This window comes from Stegostoma tigrinum, chromosome 42, assembly GCF_030684315.1.
Source record: "Stegostoma tigrinum isolate sSteTig4 chromosome 42, sSteTig4.hap1, whole genome shotgun sequence".
Lineage (NCBI taxonomy): Eukaryota > Metazoa > Chordata > Chondrichthyes > Orectolobiformes > Stegostomatidae > Stegostoma > Stegostoma tigrinum.
In genome coordinates this window covers 11681609-11704422 of record NC_081395.1, presented here as the reverse complement: position 1 = coordinate 11704422, position 22814 = coordinate 11681609, and the positions used below count along the sequence as shown (strand labels likewise).

The 22814-nt window shown below is 46.9% G+C and overlaps 1 protein-coding gene across 3 annotated transcripts in view; it reads left to right on the top strand.

Moving 5' to 3' along the window:
* Positions 1–22814, top strand: part of atg2a (autophagy related 2A) — a 139010-nt gene that overhangs the window by 23362 nt on the left and 92834 nt on the right. For 2 of the 3 annotated variants that reach the window (XM_048525104.2, XM_048525101.2), the window contains exons 7-14: positions 2246–2342; positions 5522–5686; positions 9473–9624; positions 13076–13160; positions 15013–15292; positions 18304–18463; positions 19612–19710; positions 21705–21875. In XM_048525104.2, the coding sequence (XP_048381061.1) occupies positions 2246–2342; positions 5522–5686; positions 9473–9624; positions 13076–13160; positions 15013–15292; positions 18304–18463; positions 19612–19710; positions 21705–21875 (1209 nt within the window). The remainder of the gene's footprint in view (positions 1–2245; positions 2343–5521; positions 5687–9472; positions 9625–13075; positions 13161–15012; positions 15293–18303; positions 18464–19611; positions 19711–21704; positions 21876–22814) is intronic. The other variant, XM_048525102.2, reaches the window with a different exon arrangement.

The following is a 22814-nucleotide window of genomic DNA, read 5'->3' as shown; positions in this document are numbered from 1 at the left end:
TCATGTTTGAATTCTGGAGGTGACAAGTTCCTTTCCCACAAGGGCATACAAACACAGGAATTAGAAGCAGAAATAGGCCATTTGGCCTCCCAGGCCTGCTCTGTGATTCGCATTCCACATTCCCACCCTACTCCAGCCCCAAACAACCTTTGATTCCTGTTGGGCTAGGGAATCAGCCAATGTCAGTCGTAAAAATATTTATAGGGCCCTCCCAACCTTCTGATGCAAAACATTCTAAACTCGCACAACCCTCTGAGGGGAAGAGAAAACCCCTCTGTTCTGAAAAGGTCGACCCTTAATTTTTAAACCGTCCTCTCGCTTTGAACTGGTCAGCACAAGGAAACATCCATCTTGTCAAGACAGGTCAGCATCTTCTACACTTCAATCAGGTCAACCCCTCAGCCTTCTAAATTCCCGTGGAAACAAGCACAGGCTTTCACTGTAAGACAACTCGTAGCAAGACATCAGTAAATCAGATGTCCGGGTCATTGACACAGGTTCAAATCCATTGCAGCATCTGGTGGGATTCAAACCCATTTAGTAAAACCTGGACTTGAAGCCAGTCTTGGTGATGGTGACCATAGTGACTAACACCAATTAGCTTAAAAATCCATCTGGTTCACTGACTCCCTCTTAGAAGGGGAAATCTACTGTCCTCACTCATTGTGGGCCTACATGTGACTCCAGACCCACTGCGCTGTGGTGGACTCTGAACTGCCCCTCTGAAATGGCCTAGCAAGCCATCGGTTCAAGGGCACTTAGTGATGGGCAGCAAATGCCCACCTTGCCAACAGTGCCGACATCCCATCAAATAATTGAGGAATGGTCAGTGTAAAACCAGAAGGGGATGGCTGGGGAGCCACTGTTACTTCCATTGGGGCGATGTTGGTTCTTCTCTGTCTTGGGAGTCTATATCCAAGGGACGGTAGTGGAGGGTAACTGGGGAGATCCCTAGTGTTATGGCTGGCCTTAAAAAGCTGGGCTGACCACTTAACCCCTCATACTGAACCCAGAATAAAAATTATGACTTAGCCTTAAGAGAAGATAGAAGGCTGATCCTGGATGAAAACACCAATGTGATGTACATTGAGTTTATAGACCTTTGTTCCACTCTATATCGTGTGAATTGTTCTCTCTGGATTTATCCTGATCTGGTTTAATTTAACCTATTCACCAGTTCAAATCTGAGCGTGTACAAGAGTCCAGGAAAGACCAAATGTGTTGGGCTCTGTCTTCTCATCCAACAAGGCTGCCAGAGGCCTAATGCAGGTTTTTGAGCTAATCAATGAGTTTGATAGAGGGGAACGTAAATTATTGCCACCCATTGGACAAGAACATGAGAGGTAGTAGCAGAAGTAGGCTGTCAGGCCCCTGGGGGCTGCTCTGCCAAAACTAGGTTCAAGGAGAGATGTCTTTATCCAGAGAGCGAGGAGAGTGTGGACCTTACTGCTACTAAGAATAGTCGAGGTGAATAATGTGGATGCATGTTAAGGGGAAACCTGAGGGAGGAAGGTCTAGAGGAATGTGTTGATAGATGAGATGGAAATGGGATGGAAGGAAGCTCCTTTTGGAATGTAATGACCAGATAGGCTGCATGATCTGCTTCTGAGCTGGAGACAGATATAAACTGATACAGTACCTTGTACCTGACATACCTTTCATTCAAGGAGAAAGGAGGAGACCATTCAGCCTCTCTGGAGCCTATTATACAGAAACATGATGTAGTCATTCAATCTTTTGAACCTGTGACGCTGGCCATTCAGCCTTTCTCGAGCTTGTTGCACAGGAACTGGAAAAGGCCATTCAACCCCTCAAACTTGTTAGATAGTAACTAGAAGAGATTTTCCAGCTCCTTGGGCCTGTTATAATGGAATTGAAAGAGGTCATTCAACTGCTCAAACCTGTTGACAGGAACTTGAAGAAGTTTCCAGCTCCTTGACCATGCCAAAATAGAGTTGGAAATGGCATTCAACTTAGGAAGTATGTCGGAAAAGAAGACCCCTAAACTGTCCCATAGACTTGTTACACAGAAACAGTAGAAAGGCTTTCTGCCAATCAAAGTGATAGTGGCCAGTCCGCACCTCAACTCCTGATTCTGTAACTATTAATACCTATTCCTCTCAAAGGTTATAGGGAAGGGGACCAGGGGCAACAAGCCTGGTTGATGTTCTGTCTCTGGGGAGCACTAGAATATGGGTTCTGTTTCTGTGTTTGACCTGTGCTGACTGATCTGTTTTTCTGCCAGTTGGCAATAGATGGGAAGATGGGGTCACTGCACCTGTTCCTGAACCCACAACAGATCTCCAACCTGGCTGACTTATTCAGTACACTTAACCTCTCAGGTAAGTTATTGCAGTTAATGGCAGGACCCTGAACAGCAATAGATCTTGGGGTTCAAGCTCTCTGAGAGTGGTCACACAAGTGGATAGGGTGGTAAAGAAGGCATATGGCATGCTTGCCATTATTGGTCGGGGCATTGGGTACTAGAGTCATCATATCATACTGCAGCTTAATATGACTTTGGTTAGGCCTCACTTAGAGTATTGCATTCAGTTCTGGTTGCCACATTACAGGAAGGATGTGGAGGCTTTGGAGGGCATGTAGAAGATGCTTACCGGGATTCTACCTGGATTAGACGATATGAGCTATAAGGAGAGGCTAGAAAAACTTGGGTTGTTTTCTCTGGAGTGGTGAAGGTTGGTAGGAGACTTGATAGAAGTTTATAAAATTAGGAGATGCATAGCAGGATTGATAGTCAGAATCTTTTCCCCAGAGTTGAAGTGTCTCAAACATGGGGATATGCTGTAAGGTGAGGGGGGAGAGTTCAAAGCAGATATGAGGGGCAAGTTTTTTGCACAGGGAGCATTAGGAGTCTGGAACACACTGTCAGGGATGAAGGCGGGGGACAGATACAATAAGGATAATTTAAGGTCCTTTTAGATAAATACATGAATGTGCGAGGAATGGAGGGATATGGACCAAGGGCAGGGGGAAGGGATTAGTTTAATTTGGCATCATGTTCAGCACAACATTGTGGGCTAGAGGGCCTGTTTCTGTGCTGTACAGTTCCATGTTCCTCTAACGTGTTCCCTTAACTATGAGAAACAAAGAAGCTGGAAGTACCTGAACATTTCTCGATTAAAAAGCCACGGTCTGTGTAAGATTTGGCATTGCGGCGCAGATTTACTTGTTGGATGTCTTGCCCTGGTACTTGGTGAGGAGAGCTTAAAGGGAGTTGTGGCCAGTTGGAGGCAGGCAGTTTTTCCTGATCACTGAAAGCGTAGAGCTGCGGTAAAGCAGGAATAGGAACTCTGCCTCTCAGTCCTGCTCTGTCATTCAATAAGATCATAGCTGATTTGATGATAACATTCCCAACTTCCCTGATAACATTTCGACCTCTCACTTATTAAATATCTGTGCGTGTTCCAGTATACCTCCCTCCCCAACTACTTTCTCCACCTCCCTCTCTACTTCCACCGCCTCCCTCTCTTCCTCCGCCTCTCTCTCTTTGTCTACCTCCTTCACCTCCATCTCCCCCTAATCTTCCACCCTATCCTCCGTGCCTTACCTCCCTCCACCTTCCTCTTTATCCGTTTGCTTAGTTTCTCTGTATCCCATTATAGCCTCCTTCAGTCACCTTCCTAATTTAATTTCCTACCTGCCTATCTTCATGTTAACAGTAATTTTAGCAACCATGCCTTCGGTACCTTCAGGCAAGACATTTATGTAAATTGTAAAGAGTTAAAGCCCCAGTACTGATTCTTGGGGCATAACACCATAAGGTGAAGGAGCAGAATTAGGCTATTTGACCCATATTTCCTGTACCATTTGATCACGGTGGATATGTTTCTCAACACCTCCTCCCTGTAACCCTGGATCCCCTGACCAATCAACATTCATCTCTCTTCTTAAATACACTCACTGACTTGGCCTCCACAGCACTCTGTGGCAATGTTCTCCATCCTCTGGCTGAAGAAATTCCTCTGCCCCTTCTCTCTGAGGCTGTGCTCTGGAGTCCTAGTCTCTCCTATTTGTGGAAACACCTCCAAGTCCACTCTAGGCCTGTCAGTATTCCGTAAGTTTCAATTAGATCCCCCCCCCCGCCATCCTCCCAAACCCCACTGAGTACAGACCAAGAGTCCTCAATTGCTCCTCATATGACAAGCCCTTCATTCCTGGGATCATTCTTGTAAACTTCCTTTGGAGTCCCTTAAATGCCAACAGATACTTCATTAGCTATGGGGCCCAAAACATGCTCACAATGTTCCAGATGTGTTCTGAGCAGACCCTTAAATAACCTCAGCAGTATGTCTCTGCTCTTTTATTCTAGTCCTCTTGAAGTGAATGCTAACATTGCATCTGCTTTCCTAACTGAACCTGCGTTTTAACCCTAAGAGAATCCTGAACTAGGACTCCCAAGTCCCTTTGTGTTTTAGATTTCCAAAGCCTTTATCTGTTTAGAAATAGTTGCATCTCTATTCTTGCCACCACAGTGCATAACCTCACATTTTTCCCACATTGTATTCCACCTGCCCGTTTTTTGCCCATTCTCCTAGCTGTCCAAGTCCTCTGCAGCCCCCTCACTTTCTTAACGCTACCTACCCCACAAATTGTTGTGTCATCTGCAGACATATTGATAATGCTCTCAGTTCCTACTTCCAGATAATTAATGTATAATGGGGTCCCAACACAGACCCATGTGGAACCAGCTGCCACCGTGAAAAAGACCCCTTCATCTCCATTCTCTGCCCTCTGCCAGTCAGCGATTTCTCTATCCATGCCAGCACTTTTCCCCTAACGCCATGGACTTCTATCTTATTTAACAGTATCCAGTGTAGCACCTTGTCAAAGGCCTTCTGGAAATCCAAATAGGAGCATCTCTTCTTGCATCTTACAAACCAGATATATTGCCAACTACATCATTGAACTCTCATTTTCCTCAATAACCTTTGATGTGGCACCTTATTAAAGGCCTTCTGGAAATTTTAAAGTGAGTACATACACTGGTTCTTTTATTCACGACACGTAATAGATTGTTTAACCATATATCTCTGTTTCAGAACTGACTCTGTATGATTACCTTGATCTTTTTCCACATGCACTTGCTATAATGTGTTCAATAGTAGCTTCAAACATTTTCCCAATAACAGCTGTTGAGCTAAGTGGCTCAGTCCTGCTTTTTGTCTCCCTCCCTTTTGGAATAAGGGAGTTATAGCCACTATTTTCCAATTGAATAAGACCTCCCCCAAATCTAGGGAATTTTGGAAAATTAAAACCAGCATATTAATGACCTCACCCAACACTTGCTTGAAGACTATGGGATGATGTCCATCAGGGCCCCAGGGACTAATTGGCCCAATGCTCCAATTGTACGTTTTACCACGGTGATTGTAATTTTCTTGGGTTCTTTCATCTTCCATTTCCAGGAAGTTGCTTTTAATCCTTTATAGTGAAGACCAATGTATGATACTTGTTCGGCAGTGTGGCATTTTTCATTTTGTTTTCTCTTCTCATTCCAAAGCAGAAGTGAACGGACTGAGGGAGAAGCTGAACAAGAGTCGACCGCTGGACCCTGAGGATTTCAAACTGATTGAGCAGGATCTCAACAAGCAGCTTCACTCGGGCCAGAGTTCGGGGAACGCCAAGAGCGAAGAGCTGGACTCGTTTGCAGGCACAGAGAACGGAGGTAAGGAGGGCGGCACGGTGGTTCAGTGGTAAGCACTGCTGCCTCACAGCACCACGGATCCAGGTTCGATTCCAGCTCAGTGACTGTCTCTGTGGAGTTTGCACCTTATCCCTGTGTTTGCGTGGGGTCCTGCCAAGTGCACCAGTTTCTTCCCGCTGTCCAAAGATGTGCAGGTTAGGGTGGATTGGCAGTGCTAAATTGTCCCATAGTGTCCAGGGATGTGCAGGTTAGGGTGGATTGGCTGTGCTAAATTGCCCATAGTGCCCAGGGATGTGTAGGTTAGGGTGGACTGGCCGTGCTAAATTGCCCCATAGTGCCCAGGGATGTGTGGGTTAGGGTGGATTGGCCGTGCTAAATTGTCCCATAGTGCCTAGGGATGTGCAGGTTAGGGTGGATTGGCCGTGCTAAATTGCCCCATAGTGTTCAGGGATGTGCAGGTTAGGGTGCATTGGCCGTGCTAAATTGTCCCATAGTGCCTAGGGATGTGCAGGTTAGGGTGGATTGGCCGTGCCAAATTGTCCTATAGTGCCCAGGGATGTGCAGGTTAGGGTGGACTGGCCGTGCCAAATTGTCCCATAGTGCCCAGGGATGTGCGGGTTATGGTGGATTGGCCATGGGAAATGCAGGGTTACAAGGATAGTGTGGGAGGGGTGGGGAGTTCATGGGTGGGATGCTCTTTGGAGGGTTGGTGTGGAATTAATGGGCCACACTGTAGGGATTGTATGATTCTATGAATTCAGCTTGAATTTGGCGCGCCACCAAAGAGTAATTTGCATCACATGGACTGAAGACTTGCCTTTACTGGTCAGTGCATTGAGTGTAGGAGTTGGGAGGTCATGTTTCAGCTGTACGGGCCGTTAGTGAGGCCACTTTTGGACTACTGCGTTCAGTTCTGGTCTCCCTGCTATAGGAAGGATGTTGTTAGAAATGGCTGAAAAATGATGTTGAAAGGGTGCAGAAAAGATTTACAAGGATGTTGCCAGGGTTGGAGGGCATGAGCTACAATGAGAGGCTGGGGCTATTTTCCCTGGAGCATTGACGGCTGAGGTGTGACCTGATAGAGGCTTATAAAATCATGAGGGTTATAGTGAGTTTTGAGAAGATTTGGAGCTCAGGTTGAGGCTCTGGATGTGAGTTTGCTCGCTGAGCTGGAAGGTTAGTTTTCAGACATTTCGTCACCATTCCAGGTAACATCATCAGTGAGCCTCCGGTGAAGCGCTGGTGTTATGTCCCGCTTTCTATTTATCTGTTTAGGTTTCCTTGGGTTGGTGATGTCATTTCCTGTTCTTTTTCTCAGAGGGTGGTAGATGGGCTCCGAATCAACGTGTTTGTTGATGGAATTCCGGTTGGAATGCCATGCTTCTAGGAATTCTCGTGCGTGTCTCTGTTTGGCTTGTCCTAGGATGGATGTGTTGTCCCAATCAAAGTGGTATCCTTCCTTACCTGTATGTAAGGATACGAGTGATAGTGGGTCATGTCGTTTTGTGGCTAGTTGATGTTCATGTATCCTGGTGGCTAGCTTTCTGCCTGTTTGTCCAATGCAGTGTTTGTCACAGTTCTTGCAAGGTATTTTGTAGATGACGTTTGTTTTATTTGTTGTCTGTATAGGGTCTTTTAAGTTCATTAACTGCTGTTTTAGTGTGTTGGTGGTTTTGTGGGCTACCCTGATGCCAAGGGGTCCGAGTAGTCTGGCAGTCATTTCGGAAATGTCTTTGATGTAGGGAGAGTGGTTATGGTTTCTGGGCACGGTTTGTCTGTTTGTTTGGGTTTGTTGCTGACAAATCGGCGGACTGTGTTCATTGGGTACCCGTTCTTTTTGAATACGCTGTGTAGGTGATTTTCTTCTGCTGTTTGTAGTTCCTCTGTGCTGCAGTGTGTGGATAAATAGAAAGCGGGACGCTTCACCGGAGGCTCACTGATGATGTTACCTAGAATGGTGATAAAATGTCCGAAAACGAACCTTCCAGCTCAGCGAGCAAACTCACATCCAATTCATGAGGGATATGGATAATGTGAATAGACAAGGTCATTTCCCCAGGGTATGGGGAGGCCAAAACTTGAGGGTATTTTTTAAGATGAAAGTGGAAAATGTAAAAGGGTCCTATGTGACAACTTTTTCACACAGAGGGTGGTGCGTGTATGGAATGAGCTGCCAGAGGAAGTGGTGGAGGCTGGTACAGTTACAGCATTTAAAAGGCATCTGGATGGGTACATGAATAGAAAGGGTTTGAATGGATATGGGCCAAATGCTGGCAAATGGCACAAGATTAATTTAGGATATCTGGTCGTCGTGGACGAGTTTGACCAAAGGGTCTGTTTCTGTGTTGTACATCTCTATGACTGTATGAAACAGGAGCTGGGAGTTGACCATTTGGCCCCTCAAGCCAGCTGTGCCTTTGAATTTGATCATGGCTGATTTTGTAGCGGCCTCAACGCCAGTTACCTGTTCTGACCCTTCACTCCCTTGTCATTCAAAAACCTGCCCAACTTGACAGTGAATATCTTCAATTTCCCCACATCCACTGCCCTCTGGAATAAACTCATAACCCACTGAGTGAAGGAATGCCTCCTCATCTCTATCTTAAATGGGACGTCTCTTGCTCTGAAATTTTGTTCCCTATTTCTGGACTCCCTCATAAGGGAAAGCAGCCTGTCAGGATCCACGCTGTTGAGGTCCCTCACAATCTTACATGCTTCAATGAGATCACCTCCCATTCCCCTGAAGTCCAGTGAGTTGAGGTCTAATCTGCTCAAACGTGCCGTGTAAGATAATCCATTCATCCCAAACATCTTTTGAGTCCCTCTTGGGGTGGTATGGTGGCTCACTGGTTAACACTGCTTCCTAGTGGTGCCAGGGGCCCGGGTTTGATTCCACCCTTGGGCCTGCGTAGAGTTTGCATATTCTCCCTGTTTCTGCCAGGGGCTCTGATTTCCCCTCACACTCCAAAGATGTGCGAATTAGCTGGCTTGGCCCATGCTAAATTACCCTTAAGTATTCAGGGTTAGGTGCATCACCCATGGGAAATGCAGGGTGACACAGAGAGGACAGGGGGAATGGGTCTGGGTGGGATGCTCTTCAGAGGGTCGATTGGCAACCATTGGGCCGAAAGGCCTATTACCGCTCTGCAAGGGATCTGTGGATTCTATCGCTTCATCAGCAGACCAAAACTCTGCATGGGATTTAAATTGTGGCCTCAGCAATTGCCTGTATATTTAGAGCAAGACTTTTCCTCTTTTATCCTCTGCCTTCCTCAGGTCAGTCAGCTTTTACTGCCAGAGTTAGATAAACAGGGCAGAGCAATGTCTGAGATTCCTATTGCGACCTGAAGCCAGCTTCCGTCACCACCCCCCCCCCCCCCCCCCACACCACCACCACCACCAGCAGCCCCCACACCGCCACCACCATCAGCCCCCACACCGCCACCACCGCCACCAGCCCCACACCGCTGCCACTGCCACCACTGCCCAGTGTGCTTGCACACACACACAGACACGGCCCAGCACCTTACCTGAGGTAAAGGCTGGCTGGGATGAAATATTAAAGATGATCACAGTGGGAGAAGTCCAGTCAGACAGTACAATCCCATTGCCTATGTGGTAACAATCCCTTGGTTGATTGCACCATTTTCTGCTGTGAGAGTTTGCAGGCTATTCAGCCACAGACTGCACCACAGCCCTGTTCTTACATTGATGCCAAGAGCTGCTGGACAATTGGAAACAGGCTGTATAATTAATTCTGTTTCAGTTTAGCCTGTGTCTTACATGTTGCTCTGTCTCCATTGCCAGTGCCCACAGAGATGTTTTACTCCATGGCCCCTATGACCAGCAGTGTGGCCTCAGTGCAGTCAGTGAGTGAGCTGTCAGATGTCGACCTGGAGAGCTCGATGCGCAGTGATTACAGTAGCTGCCCTCTGCAGCCCCCGTCACTGCAAGCATGTGTAAGTAACAACACATAACCTTTACAAAGCCCCCTGTATGCAGTAATACATCCCACGCTGCCTAAAAGGACTGAAACAGAATACCAGGCCACATGAGATGTTAAAACAAGGTGTGAAAAACATGTTGGTCAAAGAAGTGAGGTTTGGCAAGGGAGTACCAGAGCTTAAGATGTCTGGCACCTGAATGCACTCTCACGAGTGGAGGAGCCAAGAAGACTGTGGGCATGCAAGAGGCCAGAATTATAAGGCTCAGACATTTTGGAGGGTTGTAGGGCTGGAATAGGTACAGGAATAGAGAGGTGCAAAGAAGCAATTGAGAAATCTGATCCCAGTGTTAAAATTGGGGCATTGTTGGACTGGGGCCCAATGTCGCTCAGCGAGCACAGGAATTATGAGGATTTAGTATGATGGGAACATTGATTAAGCAGCACAACAACAAGTCATTTGCTGTCACCAATGGTCCAACTAGAGTTTACCCTCCAATTCCGCTTCACCCATCTCCATCAACATAACTCCATGCTTATTTCTCCAACATGACTTTATCTCCAGCTTCCCTCCCCTTAAATGCATCTTCAGATACAGCGCGGACCACTTGCACTTCCACATTCCCACCAGTCTCTGAAAGAGGAGTTTTCTCCTGAGCTCCTTATTAGATTCACTGTGTTATACTGATGGATCCTAGATCCGGTCTCCCCACCAGAGGAATCATTGACTCTACGTTTACCCAATCAAACCTTTTCATAATTTTGTAATCCCTGATTAGGTCATGTCTCAACCACCTCTTTTCTCACATAAACAACCCTCACCAGTTCAATCTCTGCTGACATGTATAATGTTTCAGTTTCAGGATAATTCTGGTAAATCTTTTTGCACCTCTTGCATTGTAAACCAGACCTCACTGGTGTGAAAGATGACCAGTTTAGTCATTGTGACTGTGACTCCTTATCTAAGATAAAAGGAACTCACGCCGGGTTTCATTAATGTTCAAGAAATTTACAGTAAACTTCTTCTCTAAAGTGGCAAAACAGATTATTAATGTTAAATCCCCTTTAAATCCAAGTGCACATAAATTCACACACAGGATGGATAACACGGACAAGAATATTGGGAATGGAAAACACACAAGAAAAGGCTCGAAGTCTGTGGGTCAAAGTATAAATCCAAGGGGGTGCCTTTACTCACTTCTGTTTTTGGTGATGATATCACATTTGAACATTGACACAGTTGACAGCATTCGGTAGCCAGTCAATTGGACCTAGTTCTTGGATTAAATTAGAAGTTTTCTTTATTTTGGCAAAGTAATTAAATGTTGTTTCATTTCTAATTAGAGAGAGAGGGATGATCAGGGTGGGAGAAGCCCACTGAGACAGTACAGTCCCATTGCCTATCTGGTAACAATCCCTTAATTCCTTTGGCTGACTGCACCGTTTTCTGCTCTGAGAGTTTGCAGGCTATTCAACCACAGACTGCACCACAGCGAGAGGGAGACAGAAAGAGAGAGTGTGATTTTGCTTTTTGCAGGTTTGTTCCCGTCTGATTTCTCACCCCTCAGTTTAGTGCCCAGCTGCTGCTTAGGACCAATGTAATTATTGGGTAGTTATTTGCTTTCAAAGACACCTGGTGCTGCATGTTTCATGAAAGTATCAGAATCAGGTTCTTCACAAAAAGACAAACCTTTGTGTGACCAATAAATGACCACTTTGCTTTGAGTTGAATTAAACTAAGAGGGAACTTGTTCATTCTCTGTAACAAAGCAGCCGAAACTTCCATTTGTTTTCCATTACTTTTCCAACTGAAATATCTACAGTCCTTGCAGTGGTTAGAAAGTCTGCTTTGGTTCTCCGAGACATTGTCGTAGCTTTATAAAAGGCAGTTTGGCCTTTAACTTTCTCCCATCCCTGTAGAATAATTTACTTTATGAATCCTGCAAATTGCCTCTTACCCGGTATGTGCTGTGGGCAAACTTCAGGAGATGGATGGAAGTGAAAAGAAATGTAATTATTTAACAAGTTACAAGAGCCCTCGTTCATGAACATTTGAGAGGGGGATGATCACTTATTCATAAGCAAACCTGTATTCAGTAATGGTATGGCTAAACCTTTTGATAGCCTCTTAAAACTGTCCATCAAATGTGTAGTCACCATTCTGGCTTCCACTATTAAAACTGAGCAATGCTGTTTCTGAACTACACAGATGGCCTGCCAATCAGTACATTCCAGCTGGATTGTTTTTATTCTAACTGCTACAGCCCATTTGTTTATTTTTGATAAAGGGCTGTGGATTTAAATAACTTCAAGTCATTGCACATAAGTGAGCTTCATTTTAACTATATGCCCCCTCCATAAAATTGCAGCTCCACACTGTGCATTAATATCCTTGCAACAATGAGGTCTCTTTAAACTCGTGCTATCCTTGAATGGTCCAGCAGACCCAGATTCCGCCGGTCATTTATAAAGACCAGCGTAGCCCACTCGGTGAAAATCTCGGCTCCTTATAGCCATTGAGGGTACTGATCTGTGTTTGTCCTGCATGGGAGCCTCTGGGCTGCTGTGTGTGTGTGTGGTCACGCATGCAGTCAAGAGAGAACCTGCCTAGTTTCAAGGAGCCAAGAGCCAATTTTGTGGTAATCTGTGCAGGGAGCACATATGGAAAGCCTCAGTATTGATGCCAATACAATGTTCCCAATGGCGAAGGGGAAGGAATTATTCAGCGAAAGCTGAGAATGGTGGCTGTTGCAAGAATGCAGTGTTCTCCGTTTTGCAACAACTTCCTTTCGGATTCCAGTGACATTGAAGATGAGGCAACACAGTTTATGTTTCTTTACCTCTGCCTTACACAGTGGCAAATGTGGCAGTGCACACAGTTTGAACTCTGGGTCCAGATCCCTGGGTTGGGCCTTAAGCCTAGAGACCTTTAGACTCAAAGGCAGGCGTGTCACTCACCTCCAGCCAGGTGTTGTCTTCCTTCCCAGATACTGAACAGTGTGGTTTTGTCCTGTATTTATGTGTGTGTGTGTGTGTCTATGTGTGCGTGCGTGCGTGCATATGGGAGTGTTAAGAGAATTGCAGGAAACCACCCAGTTTGCTTTTGGTGTGCACCGAGGGCCCTGGTAAGTGCTTGCTGCCCTGTCAGGAGGGCAGCTAGGGTGCCCGTTGTGATGCTGAACCTAGCAGACCAACACAGGCCTGGGTTTAACCCTCAACCTGTGCTAAGCCGGCTGAACTGAGGAGCTCATGACCAACCCCAACCACCGCCACCACGCTCCGTGCCATGGGACGTGGAAATTAAATCAGCCCCTGTGGTTCGGTGGTCTCTTGAGATAATGTGCTGATTTATCTGCCCCTCATACTCGAGCTGACCGGCATCAGCAGGCTCCTTCCTGATCTTTGTGCCTGGGTGATGTATCGTACGCACTGCGGTACTGACATGTTTCTCTTTGATTGCCCTCTAGCTGCTGATGAACAGTCCACACCGCTATGGGAGTCCTATGTTCCCCACCATGCTCCCCAGTTTACAGTCCATGAGCAAACAACAAGGTCAGTACAGCAGAGTGTGAGTACCACACTCACTCTACAGCGAACTTCCTTCAGGGTGTGTAGCTCTGTTGACGTTGTGAGTGCTTTTTCATGTCTCCTTTGTAGATGGGGATTGATACAGAGCTGTTGAGTTTGTATTCAGAATCAATATAGAGCTATAGGGAGACTGTGATCGAAGGCTGCAGGGTGAGCACGGGGCAGGGGGGTTAGTTTAGAGATTGATAGAGGGCAGTGGGAGAGTGTAAGGTAGTTTGGAGATTGGTACAGGGCAATGGGAGAGAGTGAGGCATAGGAGGGAGGCGATGGCCTAGTGGTATTATCGCTATTATGTAATCCAGAGACCCAGATAATATTCTGGGGACCCAGGTTCGAATCCCGCTATGGCAGATAGTCAAATTTGAATTCAATGAATTATCTGGATTAAAGAATCTAATGATGATTGTGACTGGAAAACCCATCTGGTTCACCAATGCCCTTTAGGGAAGGAAACTGCCATCCTTACCTGGTCTGGGCCTACATGTGACTCCAGACCCACAGCAATGTGGCTGGCTCTTAACTGCCCTCTGGGCAATTAGGGATGGTGCAATAAATGTTGTTTAGCCAGTGACATGCCCTCATCCTGTGAATGAATAAAGGAAGGAAGAGAGATGGGGAGGCACAGATATTCAGCGAGACAATCTCAAAACTGGGAGCGCAATTAGTGATGGGCAATAAATCCCGCCAGGTCAGCGATGCCCTCATTTTGTGACTGAATTAAAAAGAAAAGTGGGATTAGTTTGGAGATTGATACAGGGCTATGGGGAGAGATTGGGGCAGTGTGTTAGTTTGGGATTGGTACAGAGCTATGAGGAGAGATTGGGGCAGTGGGTTAGTTTGGGATTGATACAGAGCTATGGGGAGAGAGAGATTGGGGCAGTGGGTTAGTTTGGGATTGGTACAGTGCTATGGGAAGAGATTGGGGCAGTGGGTCAGTTTGGGATTGATACAGGGCTATGGGGAGAGATTGGGGCAGTGGGTTAGTTTGGGAATGATACAGAGCTATGGGGAGAGAGAGATTGGGGCAGTGGGTTAGTTTGGGATTGATACAGGGCTATGGGGAGAGAGAGATTGGGGCAGTGGGTTAGTTTGGGATTGGTACAGTGCTATGGGAAGAGATTGGGGCAGTGTGTTAGTTTGGGATTGATACAGGGCTATGGGGAGAGATTGGGGCAGTGGGTTAGTTTGGGATTGGTACAGAGCTATGAGGAGAGATTGGGGCAGTGGGTTAGTTTGGGATTGATACAGAGCTATGGGGAGAGAGAGATTGGGGCAGTGGGTTAGTTTGGGATTGGTACAGTGCTATGGGAAGAGATTGGGGCAGTGGGTCAGTTTGGGATTGATACAGGGCTATGGGGAGAGATTGGGGCAGTGGGTTAGTTTGGGATTGATACAGAGCTATGGGGAGAGAGAGATTGGGGCAGTGGGTTAGTTTGGGATTGATACAGGGCTATGGGGAGAGAGAGATTGGGGCAGTGGGTTAGTTTGGGATTGATACAGGGCTGTGGGGAGAGGGTTGTGCAGTGGGTCAGTTTGGGATTGATACTGGGCTATGGGGAGAGATTGGGGCAGTGGGTTAGTTTGGGGATTGGTACAGGGCTATGGGAAGAGATTGGGGCAGTGGGTTAGTTTGGCATTGATACAGTGTTGTGGGGAGAGATTGGGGCAGTGGGTTAGTTTGGGATTGGTACAGTGCTATGGGGAGAGATTGGGTCATTGGGTTAGTTTGGGATTGATACAAGGCTGTGGTGAGGCAGTCGAATGAGTTTGGTCTCTTGCAGGGAGCTCTCTAACCTGTTGCCTCTCCTCCCACCAGGTAAATCTCAGCCATCCCCATCCCTGGACAATGTGAAGGCTGAGCTGCTGTTAAGGCTGACTATCGGTGGGATGACTGCCACACTGCTGCACCTAGATCCGCTGCTTGGACAACCCCCTGCATCGCAGGACCCCGTATCGGGAACAGCGACCTACTTCCAAACTGCTGCCCACCATTACTTTACCGAACTGGCATACTTCAAGGACAGCATCTTTGGGGGGAGAGGCTTTGACCACCTGAGAAGACAGTTCGAGAAGGCCTGTCCCCACAATAACTTGAGGTACTGGATGTAGGGGGTGGGACAGTTCACCTGCAGCTTTCCCTGGCATGTAGTTGGCAAATCACTGAGCTGCTTGGAGTAGGGAGGTTCCATGTACAAGATCTCCCATGTTTTGGAAAGGGCAGAGACTGAAATGCCGCAGCCATGCGTGTCTAGTAGGAGAGGACATCTCTCACATATGCTTCCTGTTCTCTGTCACACCCCATGCCCTTTAACATCTCACTAAATCTAATACCCCTCACTCCCTGCAGTTTTTAATATCCCACCCAGCCTAATAGCACGGTCCACCTCCTTCCCTGCACCCTGTAATATCCCTCTGAGCCTAGGTTGTCTCTCTCCCTCACTCCATGCACCCTTTAATATCCCACTGAGTCTAACTCCTCTCTCTCCCTCACTCCCTGCACGCTTTTAATATCCCACCCAGTCTAACCCCACTCTCACATGTGCCTTGCTTTTTGATATCCCATTAGTTTCATCTATCACCGCCTCATTCCCTTATGGTCTTAATTAACCCTGGAACCAGTGTCTCACTTTTGTGTGATTATAATTCTGTCTAACCTGAAGAGCTCTGTTAGGTCACTTGTCACCCTCAGATTGAGTGGAAAGCTGCCTCTGCATGTGCTGGGGTGTTGTGACCCCTTCACCGCTGGTATGACCCAGTGAATCGTTTCTGCACCTTGTGCATTGTTCTTGTGCCCCTTCTGCAATGAGATACCCAGTGGCTGATAAAGTGGCCCTCGTAGCTCGCCTATTGCAGTCCATATGTGGAGATCCAAAATGCAGAATCCTGTTGAATTTTCCTCTTGTGATGTATTGGTTGGTGCTGCCCTTCTGCAAATCTCTCTTTCATGGAATATTGTGTACAAATGTATTCTCTTTATCTAAGGAAGGGCATGCATATTACAGAAGGAGTGTAACCTGGAAAGGAGGGACTGTCCTTGAGGAGAGATTGAAGAGGCTGGGCCTGAATTCTGTAGACTTTAGGAGAACGAGAGAGGATCACATTGAAGCTTACCAGAATAGATGCAGGAAGGATGTTTTCATAAAACCAGAAGAAATAGCAGTAGGGGTGGGCCAATCAGCCCCTTCACCCTTAGATTCTTGATCAGTTGTGAAATCATCTGCCTCAGCGTTAAATACACAACAAGGACAATGCCCCTCAACAACTCTCTGTGGCTCGGAGTTCCAAAGACTGAATACCCTCTGAAAGAAGAAATTCCTCCTCATCTCAGTCTTAAATTGGTACACCTTTATTCTGCGACTGTGTCCTGTAGCCCTAGACTCTCCCATGATGGGAAACATCCTCCTAGCATTTACCCTGTCAGGCCCCTTAAGAAACCTGTATGTTTCATTGAGATCACCCACCATTCCTTGAAACTCCAGTGAGTAGAGTCCCAACCTGTTTAACCTTTGTTCATAAAACATTCCCTCCATACCAGGGATCATTGTAGTGAACCTTCTCTGAACTGTGTCTAATGAAATAATGTCTTTTCTTAAATAAGGGGTCCAAACCTGCTCGTGTACTCCAGATGTGGTCTCACCAGCACCTTGTACAGGTGCAGTAAGACTTCCCTACTCTTAGACTGCAATCCCCTTGAAATAAGCCCCAACATTCAGTTAGCTTTCCAGATTACCTCCTGTGCCTGTGTGCTCGCTTTCTGTGTTTCGTGCACAAGTCCCCCCTAGCCCCTTTGTGTTGCAGCTTCCTCTCGATTTGAATAATGCTCTGTTCTTTTGTCCTTCCTTCCAAAATGAATAACTTCACATTTTCCCACATCCTACTCCATTTGCCAACTTCTTCTCCACTTACCTAAACCTGTCATTATCTCTCTGTGAGCTGTTCCCCCTGACTAGAGTCAGTGGGGGTGGAGATGGGCTTTTAGACTGTTTAGATGGAGATCAATAGATTTCCAGACATTTATCGAAATTGGAATTGGGGATTATGTGGGAAGGTGGCTTTGAAGATAGCCAGGATCTAGTTCAGCGGCAGAGTAGTCTCGAGGGGCTGAATGGCCTCCTTTTTCCTAAATATCTGCTGCCTTCAGGAAAGAGTTGAGGGGAGAGTTAGTAGACTGAATAACTTACACATTAACTTCTGTGCGACTGAGGCAAGAAGCAGCTCACTTGATTGATATGGCAAGAACCCGCTGGGGCAAATGGTGGGAGGGGAGATGGGATGGATGTCAGCTCCTTTCTCCATCTGCAGAATGGTGAGTCCCAGACTTTGGGCAGGCTTCCTTTGGCCGGCAGAGGTGGGATGAGGGCAGGATGAGTGTGCCCACTTGCTTGATCTTGGGAGAACTGAATCGATTTCAGAGTGCGAGGCACTGGGGGTGGGTGGAGAGCGTGATGTCTGTAGCTGCTGTTGTTTTTTTCATCCTGTGCGAAGCAAGATGTGGAGAGAGACCCCCACGTGCACTCCTCCCGTGCTCACTGTCCTGCATTGACTTCCAGCATGACAGTACCTTAATTTGTAAATTTCCATCCTTATTTTCAGATCCATCCATGTCCTCGGCTCTTCCTGTCTGTGTAATTCTCCCCAAATCCATAATCCTTCAGGATCTTAGTGTACCTCCAACTCTTGCCCCCTGCACAGCTCCAAGCTCAGGCATTCGCTTCTTACAACCAACTCCCCTCCCTTTATCATTTTTCCTTTTAGAATAATTATAAGGCTATACAGCCGATCTAAGTCTATGCTTGCCATGTGCTGGCATCACTAGATGGACCTGTTCCTCTGTTCCATTCCTGTAGCCCTGCATTTATTTAACCCATGTGTGCCAAATTAATCTGTCCTTACGATGCTGCTTAAAGCTTCTTTGGTTAAGTGTTCTGACATCTGCATACGTGGCTCGGTGGCCAATATTCTCCCACGCCGTTCTTGCGTGAGGCGCCTTTGTGTGTACGCTCTTTGCTGCCTCAGAGACCCTCGCGCAAGTGCAGTGCTGTTGCCATTGCAGAAGCGAGTGCCCTCAGCGGCTAATGCTGTTGTTGTTGGTGTTGTGTCTGCCCAGGCTCACGGGTGGCGCGGTGCAGCTGACGAGTGAGCAGAAGGCAGGCGGTGGGGTGCAGCTTCTGAGTACGGACATATGCTTCGGTACACTGGAGATCCTGGAATGCCTGTGGAGCCCAGTGGGACCTGGAGCTGAGCAGCAGGCTCCTGGATATACAGAGGTGAGTGGCATCCACTGATAGTTTTCTATCACCGATGAACACAACTCAACTAATTCTGAAACACTGCTCCAGAACATTGCACTCTGGCTTCTAGTCAGCTCCTGAAGCACCTGTTTGTCATATAAAGTTACCACATCTTAGAAATTGAATATTGCTGAATAAGGAGACATATTGCTGGAGATGTTCATTTTGCAATGAATAGGACAGTTGCAAGAATGTCAAATTTCAAATGACAACAATTTATACTGCAGGAGAAAGGCTGCTTGCTGATTGGTTACAGATTTGACTCTGATTGGCTGAGGCTTTGCTATGGAGAAAGCAACAAGGAAGTGTAGGCTCTAACCTACTGGGTAATTCAGAAAAATCTTCCTGTTGTTTGCAGAAAATAGCCCCTGTGTATGAATGTCCGCCGTTTCTACCAAGAGTAAACTTGACTCATCATCTTAAATTGTGGCTAATCAGCTCTTAGCACACCCCGGATTGTTCCTTAAATGCTCCCCAGTCATTGAATTCCATCTAACACTAGATTTCTTTTTGTTTTGGGCTCACTTGTTTGATGAATTAATGTTGCAGTTAACCTCTTGGTTGTGCAAAACACCGACACTTGTCAGGACAGAATTGCAAGAATGCCACATTTCAGCAGGAACAGCAATTTATATTGCATGAGAAACTAGTGCTGATTAGTTGGTGAATGGTGGGCATTGCCATGGAGAAAGCCCCAGGGAGCACATAACTGCTAAGCTTTTGTTTAAATTCAAACCAGGCATGTCGACACAGGGTTAGTTGAGGCATTGGCATTGCCATGGGGAATGCAGCAAGGGTTAGTTGTGGATATTTCCTTTCTGTTTGCAAAGGACTGGGCCATGCATGTGAATTTATGTGGCTTCTAGCACCAGTAAGTGGACTGTACTGTGAGCCTGATTGATAATCCTAAATTGGTTCTTGGTATAATTATTGGCACAAACAGGATTATTTGACAAGTGCTGTCCAGTTGCAGAATCACACCGAATGTTTCACACCACATTCTGGATTTTTGCAAGCTGACAGGTCTGTTCCTGGTTTGTGGACTGCTCCCACGTCTATTGTCCACCACCTGTCCGTTTGGATCTCCTGCAATAACCCTATCCATTTTGTTTCATCCTGTGCAGCTATTGCTGTTTGAAAAGGTGTCCCCCTTGGTTTGTGGGTCCAGTGCCAGTCCCTGCGCTCAAATTCATTACAGACAGACCCAGAGGACAACAGGCAAGGTAAGGTGGAGACAAACCAATCTCTCTCTCTCTCTCTCTCTCTCTCTCTCTCTCTGTGTGTGTGTGTGTGTGTGTGTCCCATGATTTGTCCAGCAATTAAAAATAAGAGTGATGAGCACATTTATCGTACTGTGAATGATATCCAGCATTTTGAAGTGCCTTATACAGTCTAATCACAGATGAAGCCTAGTCGCCTATTTGTGCCCAGCAGGCTCCCACGGACACGTTTGAACGAAGGGTACTGATTGGCCCATGACACCAGAGTGATTCCCCCATTTGCACTTCATCCAGTAGTGGTTGTTTGCTCTTTCACACCCACATGAGAGGGTAGTTTAAAGGTTCATGTGAGTGACAGTAACCCTGAGAGTGAGGCTAGTACCAAATTAACTGCACACGCGTGTACAAACATGCAGGTTAGGCGTCGGAGGGGTCCATGTGCACCCTCGAATCCACATGGCCACTCAGTATGATCGTGGCTGATCCACGTTCCTGTCAACCCTCCCTCCTCCCCTGATAACCTTTGCTTAAACATCTATCTAACTTGGTATTGAAAATATTAAAGGACAGTGCTTGCACTGCCTTTTGAGGAAGAGAGTTCCAAAGACCCATGAGCCTCTGTCAGAAAAAGTTTCTCCTGGTCTTCGTTTTAAATGTGTATCCTCAATCTCTTTTTGAACTGGTTCTTGCATGAGATGAAACATTCACGTCATACGTGGCCGACTTCTAATTCATAGGTCGGTAAACTGTTCCAGATCTCATAATTTTCACTCCAGTTGTCTCTTGCCGATCTAAACTGTGGCTTTGGCAAGCTGAGCCCGTCCACCCTTTCCCTCATGGGACAACCAGGGCGGTTGGTGGCGTAACGCTGTTGTCGCTGGACCAGTAACCCAGAGACCAGGCAAAGTTCTGAGACACAGGTTCAAATCCCACAATGGCAGCTGAATTCTGTTAAAACTAAGCTCTGGAATTAAAAGAGAAAGCTTTGTCAATTGTCATAGTCTACTTCACCGACAGGAAGAAAATCTGCCCACTTTACCTGGTCTGGTGTACATGTGACTCCAGATTGACAGCAGCATGGTTGATTCTTGAGATTGTCGATAAATACTGGACTAGTCTACATCCCATGAAATAATTAAAATAAAACCCTGCCCATTCTGAGTAAAGCTTCCCTGAACTGCTTCCAACATATCCTTGCAAGAGGAGGTGATGGCTTAGTGGTATTATCGCTGTACTGTTAATCCAGAGACCCAGATAATGTTCTGGGGACTCTAGTTCGAATCCCGCCATGGCACACAGTGGACTTTGAATTCAGTTTAAAAAAAATCTGGAATTAAGAATCTAATGATGACCATGAATCCATTGTCAGTTGTTGGAAAAACCCACCTGGTTCACTAATGTCCTTTAGGGAAGGAAACTGCCATCCTTACCTGGTCTGGGCCTACACATGACTCCAAACTCTCAGAAATGCGGTTGACGCTGAACTGACCTCTGGGCAATTAGGGATGGGCAATATCTGGTCTGTGACTCCCTCATCCCATTACTGAATAAAGAAACAAAAGGTATAAGGAGACTGAAAGTGTGTGCCAACATTGTAAAAAGGTTATTGTAGCCATACTCTTGTCAGGCCATGGGGCTGCTGTCTTATCTGAGAGAGACAATTGGTGGTGTTGTCACCCTGAGGGCAGATGCTGAGAAGGAGAATCCTTCAGCCGCTGTGGGGATCAACCCATACTGTTGATATCGTTCTGCACTGCAAACCAGCCAACTGAGCTAAACCAGCATCACCACCGACATTGTACGGACTGTCCCACGACGTAGAGTAAAAAGGTCCAGGAATAATGTGGAAAACTGGGAGAAGATATTTCATGCCAAAGGTAATGGAGTTTACCGGGACGGGGACCGAAGGCTGTGTTTTGGGAAAGCTACAGGTGGGGGATGTGAGCCAGGGTTGGAAGTGGCCTGGCGTATGACTAACGGTGTCTGCTTCCTCTCAGGGCAGCCACAGGAAGGTGTCACGCAGCGCAGAGCTGCTCATCGAGCTCCAGGAGGCACACGTGGATATCGACCTTGGCTTCCTGGATAGGCTGGACTTCCTACTTAGGCCCCATCCGGTTGGGGGCCAGGAATTCCAGACAGCACAGGGGAGGCCGTCGGAACAAGTACTGGTGAGTGAAAAAGCAGGCAACGGCCTGGATGCTGGAAATAGCAGGTCAGGAAGTGTGCGTGCAAGAGAGAAACAGAGTTCCTGTTTCCACTCTGAGGATCTATGGTCTGAGAGTCACCAAGCTGTATAGCACAGAAACAGACCTTTTGGTCCAACTCGAGTATGCCGAACAGATATCCTAAATTAATCTCTTCCCATCTGCTAGCATTGGGCCCATATCCTTAACTGGGAAAGGTATGAAATGTAGCAGGCTTGGAACAAGGCATGGCTGGGACAAGGGCAAAAGGCTGGTGATAGCACAGGAGTGACGTCTTGGTCTAGGTTCTACACTGTCCCCCATCAAACACTCCCAGGACAGGGACAGCACGGGGTTAGATACAGAGTAAAGCTCCTTCTACACTGTCCCCCATCAAACACTCCCAGGACAGGGACAGCACGGGGTTAGACACAGAGTAAAGCTCTGTCTACACTGTCCCCCATCAGACACTCCCAGGACAGGGACAGCACAGGGTTAGAGACAGAGTAAAGCTCCCTCTACACTGTCCCCCATCAAACACTCCCAGGACAGGGACAGCACGGGGTTAGATACAGAGCAAAGCTCTGTCTACACTGTCCCCCATCAAACACTCCCAGGACAGGGACAGCACGGGGTTAGACACAGAGTAATGCTCCCTCTACACTGTCCTCCATCAAACACTCCCAGGACAGGGACAGCACGGGGTTAGATACAGAGTAAAGCTCTGTCTACACTGTCCCCCGTCAAACACTGCCAGGACAGGGACAGCACGGGGTTAGACACAGAGTAAAGCTCCCTCTACACTGTCCCCCATCAAACACTCCCAGGACAGGGACAGCACGGGGTTAGACACAGAGTAAAGCTCTGTCTACACTGTCCCCCATCAAACACTGCCAGGACAGGGACAGCACGGGGTTAGACACA